This window comes from Chiloscyllium plagiosum, unplaced genomic scaffold (assembly GCF_037043375.1).
Source record: "Chiloscyllium plagiosum isolate Xiang-an unplaced genomic scaffold, Cpla_swu_hap1 HiC_scaffold_19, whole genome shotgun sequence".
Taxonomy (NCBI): domain Eukaryota; kingdom Metazoa; phylum Chordata; class Chondrichthyes; order Orectolobiformes; family Hemiscylliidae; genus Chiloscyllium; species Chiloscyllium plagiosum.
The window spans coordinates 39,578,597-39,596,511 of record NW_028270157.1 but is presented as its reverse complement, the minus strand read 5'-3'; the positions used below and the strand labels follow the sequence as shown (position 1 = coordinate 39,596,511).

Below are 17,915 nucleotides of genomic sequence, written 5' to 3'. Positions count from 1 at the left end.
TTTATATCCATTTCACAGATCACTTTTCCATCTGATGTTGTATAATCAGTAAACTAGGATACACTAACGTTCATATAGTTTCCTTATCTAAGCCATTGATATACAGAGACTCCTTCTGTTGCAACATGCCAAGTTGAAATTGATCCATTTTCTACTAAGTAACAGATCCACAATCCATGCCAAGTATTTCACCCACCTAATGAGTCCTATTTTCTACTTGAAAATTCAAATAAACTAAGATAAAGTTGCTATAGGGCTGCTCTCTTATTAGAGGAGATGGCAGGTGGCAGTTTAACCTAAGGCTCATCAAGCCTCAAGTGAGGGGGCAGATATTGAGAAGGAGAGTCCTTCATGGTAACCTCAGCTGGTGCAGGAATTCAGCTCACGCAATTGGCATCACACTATCACAAAACAGACAACTGAGTCAACAGAATGGCTAGCAGTATTTCAAATCAGTAATCATATTATGATTTTTTTATGATTCCTGGTACCATGATCTTGAGAATCAATTCTCACATTTACCCCACTAATGTCCTCAGGTTATCTGGGCAATTGTTTTCTCTCTATTTCCTTTCTTGAACAGCAAAGTTATGTTTCTGGCTTCCAATCTGTGGGAACGATTCCAAAATGTAAGGAGTTCCAGAAAATCAAAACTAATGGCATCCACTAACTTTGTAATGAGCTTTTAAAATTTAAAGGATATAAGTCATTAAGTCAAATTGATTTGGTAGGTTTTGTTTTCATTCCATTAATTTCGCCTGTGCCATTTCTTTTAAGTTTCTTATTGTCTTATTTTTTGTTTCTGCACTGTTTGAGGAATATTTTAGTATGTTGTTCACCATGCAGACACTTCTGCCGTATTTGTTCAATATCAAACCATTTACTTATGTCTGTTATCTTTGCTTGTAACGGAGGCACGTTGACTTTAACTAATCTCCAGCATTTTATATACCTGTCAAAGCTTTTATGGCATATTAAGTTACTTGCTTGTTTACTAGTGTGTTTGCATTACTACAGACCCTTAAAAGTAAACCTTTACATAAGTCACGTGACCTTGTTTTAGGAGGATAGAGAAGATATTGTAACCCGATTTAAAACTATTGATGTGGAATTGAATTAAGAAGTGTTGCTCCATAGACCAATTGGGGCCGCTGTGGTACAATTGCAAAGGTATTGGAGTCAGTCTTTCCAGTCAGACTTCATCTGAAGTACAGGTTTTCACCATTAATAGCAAAGTTGATTTTGGCAATTACTTAGAAGTGGATGTCTGACACAGAAAAAATTACTCATTCAGAGTAAAGATGTTGAGATTCACTTCTTGAATGAGAAACGTACAACAATAAACACGTGTGCAAAAACATATAATACGAATCAGGTTCGACTTCAAAATAAGATTTGTTTTATATATTTAGTCTCAGTACCAATCAAAGAATAATAATGTTGACTGTCTCGCAGTACGTGTCGGTATTTTTTGCAGTATTTACTTCAGTAGGTACTTAATTATTACTTATAAAGTACTATTTAGATCTAAACAAAGACACAAGCTGGTTTCGCCTCCTAAATACGAAGCTTTCCAGTACCAAAAAGAGCGGGACATCGGTGTGCTGTGTAGAAGTCTAGAAAAAATGGAATTAACAAGTAAAATGAAATACCTAGATTAGATCATTAAATTCACTTATTGGACAGTCGGATATGTTTCCCTCACAGCTGACCTCTCTTTGATAACGCGGCAACAACAACCAAAAAAAAAAGTTTAATTTATGCAATCGTTTCAAGTCTGAAATTGAACTCTGGTCGTTTTAATTTGGAGATTACTTTCTGCTTTTTCTCAATGTACCTCGGATCCGTGCTACCCACTGGCACACGGAAGCCGGCGGTTTTCATCAGTTCATTTATTCAATTCTTGCTTCATAAACTAACATGTAGATAGCAAAACCTACTGATCGATAGATTGATGTGGTTAGTCATGTGCCTGTGTTATTTCACTGAAATCTACTTTATGACTGTCAGACTTTATATTTAAATGTAAGTTTCCCTTCAGATACGATCTCACAACCATGGATCAAACTAAAATCAGAAGTTAGCATTTTCGTTAGCAAAGGTTTCTGGGTGGTCATACAAAGCATTCCTGACTAAGCAGGTGTGCCCATGATTCGCCTAAACGCTATTCCGCGAACTCCCATGTCTTCTTTGGAAGTATTTTTGGCTTGAGATGGATGATATTACCCTCTCTTATTATACCTAATCCTCGTTTACTCTTAGGAAAAACACCTTTCAACTCAGAGCTTAAGGAATTACGAGGGTCTTTGCCAAATAACTGCTAAATGTTCTGCTTTTTAAAAAAAAATTCACCAGATGATACAGTAATGTGTATAATTCGTGTTATTAAACAGGACTACTTCCTTTTGCAATTCAATGAACCATGAAACTCTTTATTACAGGTCACTTAACAACATTACTTGGATTCTAAAGTGCATGTATTTACAATATACCTATATATTAGCAGCACCAAGATACACAATTCAAATAAATAGATGATTAAAAATTAACAAATAAATTACAGTTTGTGACATTAATCATGAATTTTAAATATTCATAATAACCGATGTACAGTTCCATAGTGTACACAATTCTTTATTCTCGTGTTTTTTTTAAATATTTGCAATCAATAAATACGTTTAATACTTTAATTATGATCACAAATACAGAATACTGCAAAAGATTTTTTCGGTCTTTCCTGAATATCAGACCTGCCTGGGGAAAAAAAGGAAAATTCTTCTGTCACTTAGATTTTAAAATAAACAAAAACAGAAATATGATCAATTAACAACTATACTGATAGTGTTGCAATAAGTAGAAACTTAACTGGGAATTCCTATTCAGATGTCAAATAGTCATGTTGGTTTTTTTTTAATAGAATAGCTATTCTACATTTCCCATCCACAGAAAGTGGCCAGGCTCCATAATAAGCTGCTGGCTCTCACTCTATGTTGCTCCTAACACTATCCATGACATGGGAAACTCTACAGCTTAATGTAATTGAATGCTTATTAGTTTATATTTTGAGTTCTAGGCATGGATGTCATTTGGTATAATATACTAGAAAACCTATAAGCTTAAGTTAAATGTGTTCCTTCAAGTTTATTCCAGTTCTCATTGGACAAGTTTACAATGTACAATAATCATTCACTCCTTGGCAGGTTACTCCAAGAGGTCACAACTTGTAGCTGGTTAGATACCTTTTGACCATTGAAATTAAAAGTTGTTCTCCATCTCCAAAAAGCAGAGTTACAAAATCAAACAAAATATGGTAAAATATGAATGAACTGGACATTTTCTTTTTTCTTGTAAATCAAACAGGTCAGCAGGGCAAATGATTTTAAATTGTGTTCATTGTATTCATGTGAAAGAAAGCCACTGGAAAATATTGATAACTTCTGGATTGGACATTGGATAGTTTTCATATATTACTTTACTAACTTACACCCTAATGCCTATAAAATATGAATCTATGAATCAAAAACAGATATTAGAACACAAAGTAAATATCAGAGCAGTTATGCTTCATCAAATAATGTTTGCACATTAATAATGCTCAGTTAAACAGTTTCTGGATGCAGATGCATGAGTTCATATGTGTGAAGAACAGTCATCAATTATGGATTTTTTCTTAGTCTTACACATGGTAAAGTGTATCATTGGTACAAATTAATGTAATGTAAATAAAAGTAATTGAAGTCTAGTCTAAAGTTGGAATCTGATCTAACATCAGAGTGAAGTCAAAAGATATTGCACAAATTCTCTCAATGTTTTTCACAAAGTTAAACATGTAAATCCACTCTAAGTCATTTCGCTCTTTCGGTGATTTCCTGGTACATTGTAGCATTCCTGTATCACAATCCACTGTCTCTGCTCTATTATTAATTCTGACAATCTCATGCATTTACCATCTGACTTGTGGAAACTATCAGACACTGATCTGGTTTGTTTGTCACCTTGGGATCATATTTGACCATGAGATGAGCTTCTGACCATGTAACTGCATCATGACTAATTTCACCTATTTCCACATCTGTTTCCACACTTGACTCTGTCCTTCACCTCTTCAGAATCTGAAACGCTTATCCATATCTCCAGTTTGACAATTACACCAAATTCATAGCCAACTTCCCAAATTTTATGTTCCTTAAACTTGAGGCCAACCAAAACTCTGCTACTTGTATCTTTACTCGCACCTAGTGGTGTTTTCCCATATTCATTAATCTATATTATTAGTTCCCAACACCTCAAGTTTAAAATTATCATCCTTGTTACAATCCCTTCATGGCCTTATCACCTTGTGCAAAAATCTTTGTGATTTTCTGCAGCCCAACAAATTTCCAAGATATCTTTATATCTATTTCTGACCTCTTGAGCATCCCAGATTCTAATTGTTCAAACACTGGGGTGCCTGCCTTCAGCTACCCAGGACCTAAGCTCTGGAATTCACTCTCTCAACCTCACATCTACCTCCTCCCCCACCTTTCCTTCTTTAAAAATAAGTTACATTTTCTTCTTTACACAATTTCTCTAATATTGCTTTACGTGGCTTATCGTTAAAGAGAAGCATTATAAGGGTCATCTTAAGTGCCTTGGAAATTTCGTTATTTTAAATATACTATGTAAATGCAAATTTTCAAAATAGCTGCTGTACTACACCTGTATTGCATGCTGCATTAGTTTACACTTGGTCCAGCAATTACACATTGTCTAAATTATCCTGTTGTTTTTCAATAAGTATCCAAGAAATTCATCTAATCCTGTAGCTACTTCTAAAAGCGTGATTTGACATCAAGCTGGAGTTACACCCCACACTGTGCCTCACCCAAGTTATTTGAGGCTGCCTCTTCCAAACAGTATGCACTCCACGTTTCTTTGCAGTTAGCAATGGTCATGGCCACAGCAATTCTGTATCGTTATCTTTTTATAAAACCTATCTGACAGAAATACCTACGTTGTAGCGTCAAAACAAGATATGTACTTGCAATGTACAAAACCAATGCAAGCACTATATATGGTTGTGAACGGGATGGTGCCGGCCAGAGTGTTCCTAATTGTGGTCAATCTCCTCTAACCTTTATATTCCTCCGAATACTTAGCAGGTAATGCATTCACATATCTTGGTCCGAAGCTCTGGAATTTTCCTCCCAACCCTCTCAATCTCGCTCTTAATCTAATACCTTCCTTAAAGCCTACCATTTTGACCAAATTTTTATTCGCCTTCTGTTACAGTTTTCTTTGTATCAATGGCCAGGTTTCTGTGAAGTGTTAAGTCTTCCTGTATGATGACGTTTCGCGAGTGTTTGCAAAGGCTCTACACCCTCTGTACTTTTTGTAAATTGCAGGAGTCTTGGAGGGTCGCAGCCTTTTCTCAAAACATGTGATATTAAGTGTAAAAAGTTAAAAACGCACAACAGATCGCTTCATCTGAATTGCTTTTAAACGTGCTGGCCCACATGGGAATTCCACTCCATTTAGTGATCAGCCTCATTGTTGCAGAATTTATTTCTGCACAGGTCTAGTACCTCCTTGGCTTTAGATTTGATCCCAACTTTTATTGGCGCACAGCTAAAACTGGCTTGAATGGGTCAGAAAAAAATGATAGCATCAGTGCAGCGGTAAATCATTTTAGGAAGGATTAGGTTTGTACAAAGTCGATTAAATTCCAACACGTTACAGCCTCTGGCTATAGTTAAACGATTTCACTTTTTAAGTACCCTTTTTCGTTAGCTATTCAAGCTAAACTAAATCCCTAAGGCAGCCACTTTCACCTGAGCGGAATGTGAAAATCAGAAAAGTAACTTGGATGCTGACTTGCCATCAATTCCATTGGATAGCCTCGAGGTCCCCGTCTTACAGCACTTGCAGGTTTGAGCGGGATGAATGATATACCTGCAGGGCTGGTGCAAAAAATACATTTGGAACGCACCAAATTTAAAATGTTGAATGGGACCTAATCCTCTGTTAACATTAAAAGGGAGTTAAGGTGCGAGCACTCGAGTATGAATTGACTTGTGCTCCTTGTATCTGGCAGCTCATCAGCCCGAGATCATGATGCGAGTGACCAGATTTTATTGACCGGACATGACAGTCGTAATTTGCCGCTGTCGGTTTTTTTTTTACCTACAACACTGACCTTTAAAGCGAGTCTGTGACCATTTATCGGGAGAATATTAAGTAATTACCTAGGGCTATATGTTAGAGGTTGGCCCCTCAGTACCACAACCGTCCAGAGGCGGCAGTGGCGAGCGGCTCAGCCTCGATTGCGAGACTGGGATCCCCGATTTCGGAATCCACAGAGCGTGTCTGCCTCCTGCTGTTCACTTCCCGACCTCTGTGAGCCTTGCGCTTGTTGTTTTTCCCTTGCTTCTTCCTCTTGCCATTTTTCCTCGAGTTCTGGAATTTGAAAGGACCGGGCTTGTTGGTATCTTGTATCTGTTCCAGCGGAGTCCTGGTGCCCTCATTGTTGTTGCTGTTGTTATTGGCTGCCAGTTTGATGAGGAGCACCGCCAGATCCGCCGAATCCGGCCACGTCGCTGGGTGTTTGGGGTTGCGGGGGGGCGACTGTGACTGAGTCATCCCCCGGCCCTCTGCTGTGTGCAGCTCGCCCATGACATTATGCAGCCAGATCCGCCTTTGCAGTTCCTGGATAGACCTGCTCTTGTCATGCATGAACTGGTGCTCCGAGACAGACCTCTTCCTACAAAACACAGACACGAGATTTTTATTATTTTACATTAGACAGTTCGGCACAGCCGCAAGCACAGTTCAAACCAGTTCTAACCACATCAAAACTGAGCCATCAAATTCCAATCGACCGTAAGAGGAAAGCTGTACAATCCAAACTGCATTCCAACTGAACACAGGACTGCAGTCATTTTAGAGTCAACGTTTTAATACGCTTTGACTTCATGATGAATTATTTTCAAAATGTAGAAAGTGAACTCTAACTGGACATATAAAGTCGACGTCATAGAAAGTAAAACACACTTGATCCCGAGTCAGTTGATTCCCAAGTCGAACAGCGTTTGCAGTCGGTCCACACTTATCGCAGCTGGAGCTAGGGCGCTGCGTTACAAGAAGGATTAAACACTGAGCCAAGATGTTGACAGCGCAAAGTTTCACTTTGTCATTGTCTGCAATTTGACCAATTCGCCAAACTTTTCGCGACCCGCCACAACGGGTTAAACGTACCCCCAAAATCACATGTCACGGTTTAGCGAAAAGCCGACACAATTGCTATATTTAAGTAGATGCAGTTATTACAAGGAAAATTGTAGTTCATCTCTGGCAATGCACAGGGCAATGTTTGAATCCGTTATGCGTACAGTATAACCCGGTCAGTGCGATCAATCTCTGTTAATATGTCACAAATAGGGAATAAAAGCACAACAGAAAAACTTACTTCATAATGGAGACTTCTTCCACAGGCTTCCCAAATATGGACAGTGAACAACACAGGATAAATATCGCAAAGCTTAGCTGCTCAAACAGTCGGCTTGTATTCGACATCTCTGCTTTAACCTGTAAACAGGAGAATGTGCGAGTCAAAATCAAATGCATTATAGAATCTTAACCTTTAAAGGTAGACGTGTTCTCACATAGTGAATCGGAACAGTGTGAAAATTGTAAAACAGGGTTCTGCTGCACATGTAAATGGACCCCTCTTCTCTCACTTACTTCTAGGTAGTCAGTTGTTGCGAAGAGTTGTTGAATCGGAATCTGTACAAGACACAATTCGTCCTAAGGTGGTCTGTTGAAGAGAATAGAGAGGGGAATGAATTGCTAAAGTATTGACCAGCCGCGTTAACGAGTCTTTTAAATAAAAAACACATTCATTTTTCAGGATTGTACGGAATGGATGAAACTGCAGCGCTACTGACTGTGGTTGGAACCAGCGGACGCTCTGCTCTGCCAGAGACGCGCAGAGGAGCGCTCCGAATTTAAACTCGCTCATTAATTTAAAGACGCAGGAACCCTCTTTAGGGTCAATCGAACCCAAAGGCGTTGCAATGGAAATGTCTACTATTTCACAGCGTTGCGCATGTGCTTATTATCTTACCTCTAAAAGTTTAGCGAAACACCGACTTGTGGAAAGTTAAAGCTCACAGGAACATGACGTTCTGATATAATAATCGACACAAAACTTTTGTCAGTTCTTCAACAGTACCAGTTTTCCAGTACAAGGATACGTTACAAAATATCAGGAAACGATCTGACTTGGTAAAACCGATACGAGGAAATTGAATCAGTCGAATATCTCCCCGCCCAACACTCACCAAATAAACGTCTTGTAGCGAAATTCCGTATTGAAGGTTGAATAAATTTCTGAAGAGTTCGGTAATTCTTTTTGGATGTTCTTTCTTAAACAGGAACTTCACCGAACAAACTTTAAATTAATACAAAAATAACTGACTTTTGTCCTTGCCGTTGCCAGTCATGCTCTCGCACCGCTGCCGTCTGAGATTTCAAAGTCTCTGTGTGGGGGATTGAGACCGAGCCTTGATAAGTACCTTTTCTCTGACATCACACCGCGTTAATCTGCGTTTGAGTAAACCGGTTTGATGAAGATCAACACATCCGAAAACTAATCCTGAACCACTCAACTGCAACAAATGTGACCAATCATTAAAGGAAATGAAAAAAATCTGGCATTGGAATGGAAAAAAGGTTTTATAAAAAAAACAAACTTTATTACAGGTCTCAGCAGATGGAGCTGGATTGGCGTCAGTAATCACCTCTGTCAGCAGATCTTGTCTCCACGGCACAGTACGGACACGAAATCGAGGGATTACTGGGGAGAGAACACTCTGTACGACCAACCTTCTCACCGTTGTTAAAACCCGTGGTCAAAGCTTGATGCATAATGGGTGGAAATGATGTTGTTACATCCAATAACCGAATTCAATCACACTAAGTATACTATTCGATAAACCTCCTGTAGACAAATGTTTCTTTAGCCAAGCCAATAAATGAGGCACATGGTGGGACAGGATATCATCCTTTCAGTCTGTAAGTAGTTTGAAGTGATTTCGCTGGCACATAACGGAAAAAGTAATCTTCCACCCTAGAAGTTCTCAATTGAATTCTAGCCTAACTTTTACCTTCCACCTTGCACATCCAAAAGTATTGATAGAAAATACAAATGCAGCGATAAGTAACTTCTACTGGAACAAGCTGCGGTCCACTCCCTTCCACAAATGCTGCGATTTTGCAGCAAATTGCGTAACGCTGAGAGCTGTCCATGGTGATAACCAGATTGCATCCGTTCTCGAGAAAATTGACCCACAATTTCTTCAAGATACTTGGATAATTGCATTGTAAAATAGTCCGTGCTACTTTGATGAATGTGTATCTCGTTTGATATTTTCTGGTGATTCTCTAGGGCGCGAAATCATAATAATACTCTCCCTGCAAAGACATAAGCATGTCTTCATTTCTGCAGTTGAAGCAGAGAAATCATACGAAAAAAAAGTAATGGAATCCTTTCTTGAACGTATCAACAATGGTAATAAAATACAAATTCAATCCTTTGTTTTTTACATTAGTGCCCTGCTTATGGCGGACATATTACAGAGCACTTGTCCTTTGACTGGCACTGAAAGTTGCTCCCATACTAAATTTCATGCATATAGTTAAAACCTACCAAAATGCAAACTTTGCTACAAATGAGAACATTAAGAAGTATGGACTGTGAGGGCCATTAACCCCACGGGATAAATTCCGTACAAAATAAATCAAGTACGATTTATATTAAAATGTAGATTGATTACACTGGGAAAATCCAGAATGAGGACAATGAAGCCCATGCGAATATTGTGCCTCCTGCGTGAAAGTCATAGTCAACCACTAACATGGTTTAACAGAGGGCACTTTTCTACTGATTCTCGGGCTGGGACCAGGCATGGCGTGGTCTCCCAAAGCTTTGCTGCATTTCTGCCAAAACAGATATAACTTATTGTCTGTAGTTTTATGCTGTCTAGTTAACAACACAATGGTGATCGAATTTTTCCAAGTAGCATCGCCATCATCCATGCCTTATAGTTTGGCTCCGAGTATGTCTCCTACCCCCATTTTGCTATTAATTCATAAGAAACAAAGCAAAGTCAGGGATGAAGTATAAATTCAAGAGGGGGAAAGTTAATGTAGAGTATAACATTATATATTGTCTTTTATATTGCATAAGACTAGTGCCAGCGCAGGTAGTCCCTGATATTCATGATTGCTACAGTTAAAGTTTTCCCCAAAACAAACTTAGATGGATTTGCTAAGTTTGGCGATTAGCCATTGAGTTCTCAGAAAATATTGGTATTGCATTGTATTGTGACTCGTGCATATGAGTCAATAGTATGAGAGCATTTGTCCATGCTAAAGTAGTTTAATACTGTACTGTCTAATTGGAATTGTATCAACCTGACTCAACTAAGTGGTGACTCAACTCATTATAACAAACTTGGATTGAATTCCAACGAAACGTGTTCAATGTTGTTTTTCTAAAATCTATTCTTTCATGGGATATAGGTGTCACTGGCATGTATTGTTGTCCATCCCACTAATTGCCCTGGAGAAGATGGTTGTAAGCCACATTTTTCAACTGCTGCCATCCACAGAGTGTAAGTATGCCCAAAGTGTTATTAGAAAATTAGTTCTAGCTTTGATCTGTGAAAGTAAAAGAATGGTGATTTAGTTCTAAATCAGCATATTCTGTGGCTTGGAGGGCAAGTTGCAAATGGTGATGTTCCACTCAGGCACTGCATTTGTCCTTCAACGTAGTAGAGGTCATGGGTACAAAGGAGTCTTAACAAGATGCTACATTGCAAGAAAATTAGCATGTGAATTCCTGTAGAGGCCAAGGATGAATCATAATATTCAATGACTCGTGAATGCATGTGAGGCATGCAAAATGTATCAACACCATAAACTGAGGCAGCCTTTACATTCCCACAACGTTCTTTTCAATGCTTGGATGAAAATAGCAATAGATCTATTCACTGTGCACTGGGTAGTTTACACCCTTGTGATAGATTAATTCTCCAAATTACCCATTGTTCGACTACTTAGTGATAGGCGTGCAACCATCACAGATACGATAACAGGCAGATTGAGTTTATTCAAAGCTCCAGAGTAGATGGTGTCTACCTTTGGACTACAGTACCCAAACAAACCATTTCAAGCTAGGTGCTAAGTGCTGAGTGACCTATATCACATCATCACACTATTATCTTCACTGAAACCACAAAGGAAAACATATTGTATATACTATCAAACTGATGATCATCAAGTGTCAAGTCTCATAGTGCAAAACTTCTTTTTCATTCAGTGCTAAAAGAGAATGGACTGCTATCTCTTGTACAACTTATGCTTAGCCAGCAATTGCAAACAGATTTGCAAAACAAATAATCAGCTATCCACTGAAAGACACAGGACATTCTTTTTCAAAGCCAGATGAGAATTAATGAGACCCATAATGAATACAGTGAGCATGTAGAGAACTATCACAACTGCACACTTGTCAGAGTGGACATGAGACAGGAACAGGAGGACGTATCTTCCATACATTCAAATAATTAATGTCTCTGACACCTAATTGAGTTGAAAAGAGATGAGTTTTTTTTTAACTTGTGAAGCTGATTTATCTCATAGAAAGGTTAATTATGATTAGTTTCACTTAGTTTAAACAGCATTTCTCCATGAAGTAACAAAATATCTAATTTGCTATTCTACTGTAAATTTGAATGAATGAATGAATGTTCGTCACATAAATTTGGTGAGATACTGTGAAAAGTGTTCTGTTGCCACAATCTGGTGAAATGTTGAGGTACGTATGTATAAAAAGTATTTAAATAGAGTTTATCTTTATCAGCCAGGGTCATAAAAAAGCTCCAGGATGTCTGCAAGGTTCCTGTTCTGGGCCTACCCCAGCCAGGAGTCCCCATTCCAGTCACTTATACCACTGCAGCTGACGACCCACTACTGAAGGAGTCATGCACTGCCAGGAAGCTGAAGAAAAGAAAGAGAAACAAAAATGAAATCTAGAGAGAGGAAAAGAATGCAGCTAGCCTGGAGCAGAAGGATTCAACCTGGACACCACCTACCATTCCAGCGGCGTCATCTTGTTGCTTGATTTAAAGTCTAAAACACAGTTTAATAAAGGTATTACTCTTTACAAGGGTGTATCCTCATTTAGATGATGGGGTTAATGACTCAGCCTCTCTTCAATGTTATTTGGACAGACTTTGAGGTTCTGAGAGAAGTTATGTTATCCTAGTGCAGCAGTGACTCCAAGTTTAAAATTCTCAGTCTTGCATTTGTGTCATTTGCCTGACCCCTCCCTCCCAGTGTGACCACCTATAGATCTCTGCACTCTTCCAATTCTGACCACTTGGACTTAGAGTCGTAGAGTCATAGAGATGTCCAGAATGGAAACTGACCCTTCAGTCCAACTCGTCCATCCCAACCAGATATCCCAATGTAATCTAGACCCACTGCCAGCATCTGGCCCATATCCCTCTAAACCCTTCCTATTCATATGCCCATCCAGATGTCTTTTAAATGTTGCAATTATACCAGCCTCCACCACTTTCTCTGGCAGTTCATTCCATATATGCACCACCCTCTGCTTGCAAAAGTTATCCCTTAGGTCTCTTTTATATCTTTCCCCTCTCATCCTAAACCTATGTCCTCTAGTTCGGCACTCCCACACCCAAGGGAAAAGACTTTGTCTATTTATCCTATCCATGCCCCTCATGATTTTATAAACCTCTATAAGGTCACCTCTCAACCTCTGATGCTCCAGGGAAAGAAGTCCCATCCTATTCACCCTCTCCCGACAGCTCAAACCCTCCAACCCTGGCAACATCCTTGTAAATGTTTTCTGAACCCTTTCATGTTTCACAACATCCTTCTGATTGAAGGAGACCAGAATTTCATGCAATATTCCAAAAGTGGCCTAACCAACATCCTGTACAGCTGCAACATGACCTCCCAACTCCTATACTCTGACCAAAAAAGGAAAACATACCAAAAGCCTTGTTCACTAATCTATCTACCTGGAACGTTCAAGGAGCTATGAACCTACACTCCAAGGTCTCTTTGTTCAGCAACACTCCCCAGGACCTTACAATTAAGTGTATAAGTCCTACTAAGATTTGCTTTCCCAAAATGCAACACCTCACATTTATCAAAATAAAACTCCATCTGCAGCTTCTCAGCCCATTGGCCCACCTGATCAAGATCCCTTTGTAATCTTAGGTTACCTTCTTCACTGTCCACTACACCTCCAATTTTGGTGTCATCTGCAAACTTAATAACTATACCTCCTATGTTCCCATCCAAATCAATTATATAAATGATGAAAAGTAGTAAACCCAGCACCAATCCTTGCGACACTCCACTGGTCACAGGCCCCCCAGTCTGAAAAACAACCCTCCACCACCACCCTCTGTCTTATACCTTCAAGCCAGTACTGTATCCAGATGGCTAGTTCTCCCCGTGTTCTATAAGATCTAACTTTGCTAATGAGTCTTCCATGGGGAACCTTGTTGAACACCTTACTGAAGTCCATGTAGATCACGTTCACTGCTTTGCCCTCATCAATCCTCTTTGTTACTTCTTCAAAAAACTCAATCAAGCTCGTGAGACATGATTTCCCATGCACAAAACCGTGTCAACAATCCCTAATCAGTCCTTGCCTTTCCAAATACATGTAAATCCTGTCCCTCAGGATTCCCTCCAACAACTTGCCCACCACCAATGTCAGGTCCACTGGTCTATACTTCCCTGGCTTGTCCTTACCACCTTTCTTAAATAGTGGTACCAAATTAGCCAACCTCTAGTCTTCTGGCACCTTACCTGTGACCATCAATGATACAAATAACTCAGCAAGTGGCCCAGCAATCACTTCCCTAGCTTCCCACAGAGCTCTAGGGTACACCTGATCAGGTCCTGGGGATTTATTCACCTTTATATGTTTCAAGACATCCAGCACTCCTCCTCTGTAATATGGACATTTTTCAAGATGTCATCATCTATTTCTCTACATTCTAAATCTTCCATTCTAAAACGCCTTTGGATTCTGCTTAATCCTATTTGCCAAAGCTGTCTCATGTCCCTTTTTGCCCTTCTGATTTCCCTCTTAAGTATACTCCCACTGCCTTTCTATTCTTCTCAGGATTCACTCAATTTATCCTATCTATACCTGACATATGCTTACTTCTCTTTCTAAACCAAACCCTTAATTTTTCTGGTCACTCAGCATTCCCTGCAACTACCAGCCTTTCCTTTCACCCTAACAGGAATGTTCTGTCTCTGGTCTCTCGTTATCTCATTTCTGAAGTCTTCCCATTTTCCAGCCGTCCCTTTACCTGCGAACATCAGCCCCAAATCAGCTTTTGAAAGCTTTTGCCTAATACCGTCAAAATTAGCCTTCCTCCAATGTAGAACTTCAACTCTTTGATCATGTCTATCCTTTTCATCACTATTTTTAACTAATAGAATTACAGTCATTGGCCCAAAAGTGCTCCCCCAATTACACCTCAGTTATCAGCCCTGCCTTATTTTCCAAGCGTAGGTCAAGTTTTGCACCTTCTCTCATGGTACATCCACATACTGAATCAGAAACTTTTCTTGTACACACTTAACAAATTCCTCTCCATCTAAACCCTTAACACCCCAAATCCTGACTGTTTGACACACTTTGTTTCTCAACTGTACCAATCTCAGATTGATCTCTTTCCTCACTATCTCCCTTGGTCCCACCTCACCACCTTACTAGTTTAAATCCTTCCAAGTAGCTCTAGCAAATCTCCCTGCCAGTATATTAGTCCCCTTCTAATTCAAGAGCAATCATCCTTCTTGGACAGGTCACTTCTACCCCAAAAGAGACTCCAATAATCCAAAAATGTGAACGTTCTCCCATACACCAGCTCCTCAGCCATCCATTCATCTGCTCTATCCTCCGATTCCTCCCCTTGCTAGCTCATAGTACTGGGAGTAATCCAGATGTTCCTGCCTTCAAGGACCTCCTTCTTAAATTCCTGCTTAACTTGCTACATACTCCCTTCAGAATCTCATCCCTTCCCCTTCCTATGTCATTGGTTCCAATATGTACAATGACCTCCTGTTGGTCCCTCTTCCCTTTGAGAATGTTCTACACCCTCTTTGAGACATCCTTGATCCTGGCACCAGGGAGGCAACACACCATTCTAATTTTTTGTTGCTGGCCACAGAAACATCTGTCTGTGCCTCTGACTAGAGAGTCCCCTAACACAATCGAGCTTGGAGCTTGACATACTCCTCATTACATTAGAGCCTGTCTTGATACCAGAAACTTGGCTATTCATGGTACATTCCCCTGAGAATCCATCGCCCCCTAATGTTTCCAGAACAGCATACTTGTTTGAAATAGGGTTGGTCACAGAAGACTTCTGCACTACCTGCCAACCTCTCTTACCTTTTCTGGAGTTAACCCATCTATGTGACTATATCTGCAGCTTTTCTCCCTTCCTATAACTGCCATCCATCACACCCCCTTGCTCTGGTAAATTTCTCATTGCCTCTAACTGTCACTCCAACTGATCTATTCAATTTGATAGGATTTGCAACCAACGGCATTTATTGCAGATATACACCTCGGTAACATGTAAACTCTCCCTAAACTCCCACATCCGACAAGAAGAGCCATTTTTGCTTCTTCCAATCTATAGACTCAGAAAATAGGACCATCTTATTCCTCTACAAAACACATTTCCAGGCTAACTTATTGAGACATATCTCAATAAAACATATAATCAGGAAAGAACCCTCTCTACTCACTATTGTAGATTTACAGCAAGGTTATACTTAAAACTTATACTTAAACAGCAAGGTTATACTTATCTGTTTCTGTACAGTGACCTCTCCCAAACAGGTTCCTCCAAGATCAGTTGTGAATTTTGCTGTTTGTTAAGTTTTCTGAGATGCAGTGACACATGAATTCAAACAGCAAAGGCAGTATCTGTGCAGGTTCACTGCTGTGTCAGTTAGCATTTCTCTCTCTCTTCTGCACTGACCATGTGCTTCCTCTGGTCTGTACATCTCCTTTATAAAAGTGCCCTTGTTTTGACCTTTTTTTCATGTTCCAAAACAATTCTAAGCATATAAAACAATAATTGCTGCTCCTGGAATTCGAGGAAATCACCTCCAACACCTAAAATACCTCAAAAAAAGAAGCAGCCTGTTACAGCCAGAAAATTTTCCCATCCTCCATCTTGAATTACCCAGAATCCTACTCCTCAATCTCCTTTTTCTCACCATTGATGACCATCACTTCATTGGCTAGCATTGGATTTCTATCCCCAAGCAGTTCATCTTCTCTTTCCTTCTCTATAAAAAAATTTCTTTGAAACTTATTTACCCTATCCATGCCCCTCATGATTTTATAGACCTCTATAAGGTCACTCCTCAGCCTCTGATGCTGCAGTGAAAATAACCACAGTCTATTCAACCTCTCCCTATAGCTCAAATCCTCCAACGCTGGCAACATCCTTATAAATCTTTTCCGAACCCGTTCATGTTTCACAATATCCTTCCTTATTGGAGGGAGACCAGAATTGCATGCAGAATTCCAAATGTAGCCTGACCAAAAAATACAGTGCGCAGATTCCTCAAGAACAAACCACGACAAGCAGACCAAACACAGCCAGAAACCCTAACCACCTTACCATACATCAAAGAAGTTTCAGAAATGACAGCCAGACTACTAAGACCCCTCGGAATCCTAGTAGCACACAAACCCACCAACACTCTCAAACAAAAACTAACAAACTTAAAAGACCCAATACATCCCATGGACAAAACCAACGTCATCTACAAAATTCCATGCAAGGACTGCCACAAACATTACATAGGACAAACAGGAAGAAAGTTAGCCACCAGGATACACGAACACCAGCTAGCCACAAAAAGACATGACCCTCTTTCCCTCGTAGCCCTACACACGGATGAAAGAAGCCACCATTTCGACTGGGACAACACATCTATCCTGGAACAGGCTAAGCAAAGGCATGCCAGAGAATTCCTAGAGGCCTGGCACTCCAACCATAACGCCATAAACAAACACATAGATCTAGATGCCATCTATCAACCCCTCAGAAAATGAACAGGAAATGACATCACCACAAACCCCAGGAACCCCATCCAGGAGAAAGATATAAATAGAAAGCAGGAGACAACAGCTTAGCTTCACTTGGAGGTCGCCACTGATGATGTTACCTAGCCAGGTAATGAAACGTCTGGATATCAAACCTACAGCTCAGCGAGTAAACCTACACCCTAAACCTGACCAATGTCCTGTACAGCTACAACATGACCTCCCAACACCTACACTCATTGCACTGACCAATAAAGGCAAGCATACCAAATGCCTTCTTCACTATCCTATCTACATGTGACTCCACTTTCAAGGAACTACTAACCTGCACTCCAAGGATAACATTGGACAACAAGGATAACAATGGATTACATCTTAAAATCCATACATAGATTATGTTTATAGTCTCTAATGGCCCTACTCTTTCTACAGTTACTTTCATGCTCTTTATACATTTAAAAATAACAACTCAGCTTTTCCCTTATTCTATACATTAAAGCTTTCACATGTTTTCTCTTTGCTTCCTTAATTTACATTTTTAAAATTTCTACTTGCACTTTCATATTCCATTGGGGACTCTGCTGCATTGGGCTCTTGGTATCTGTCATGTGTCTTGTTTTTTTTCTTAATTGTAATCTTTATTGTTCTTGACATCAAGGATTCTCCAGTCTTGCTCTGACACTTTATTTTTGCCCTGTACCCTCAATATTTTCCCCATGAATGCCTTTCACTATTCTAATGCAGATAT

General features: G+C 39.7%; 1 protein-coding gene and 1 long non-coding RNA gene across 3 annotated transcripts; one reads left to right on the top strand and one right to left on the bottom strand.

Moving 5' to 3' along the window:
* Positions 1 to 1,489: 1,489 nt before the first annotated feature.
* On the bottom strand, positions 1,490 to 8,490 carry LOC122559383 (parathyroid hormone-related protein-like). Of its 2 annotated transcripts, none has more exons than XM_043708835.2 (5): positions 8,319 to 8,490; positions 7,720 to 7,792; positions 7,445 to 7,563; positions 6,225 to 6,739; positions 1,490 to 1,616 (listed from the first exon to the last, which is right to left on the bottom strand). In XM_043708835.2, the coding sequence occupies exons 3-4, from the start codon at positions 7,549 to 7,551 to the stop codon at positions 6,253 to 6,255; spliced, it is 594 nt and encodes a 197-aa protein (XP_043564770.1). In that variant the 5' UTR covers positions 7,552 to 7,563; positions 7,720 to 7,792; positions 8,319 to 8,490; the 3' UTR covers positions 1,490 to 1,616; positions 6,225 to 6,252. The 2 variants fall into 2 exon arrangements, with proteins under 2 accessions (XP_043564770.1, XP_043564769.1); XM_043708834.2 differs by lacking the exon at positions 1,490 to 1,616 and adding an exon at positions 2,412 to 2,754 and having other exon boundaries at positions 8,319 to 8,489.
* Positions 8,491 to 8,684: 194 nt separating this feature from the next.
* On the top strand, positions 8,685 to 12,144 carry LOC148146758 (uncharacterized). Its single transcript, XR_015760343.1, has 3 exons — positions 8,685 to 9,051; positions 10,561 to 10,652; positions 11,903 to 12,144. It is a non-coding gene; the product is annotated as an uncharacterized LOC148146758 (long non-coding RNA).
* The last annotated feature ends 5,771 nt before the right edge of the window (positions 12,145 to 17,915 follow it).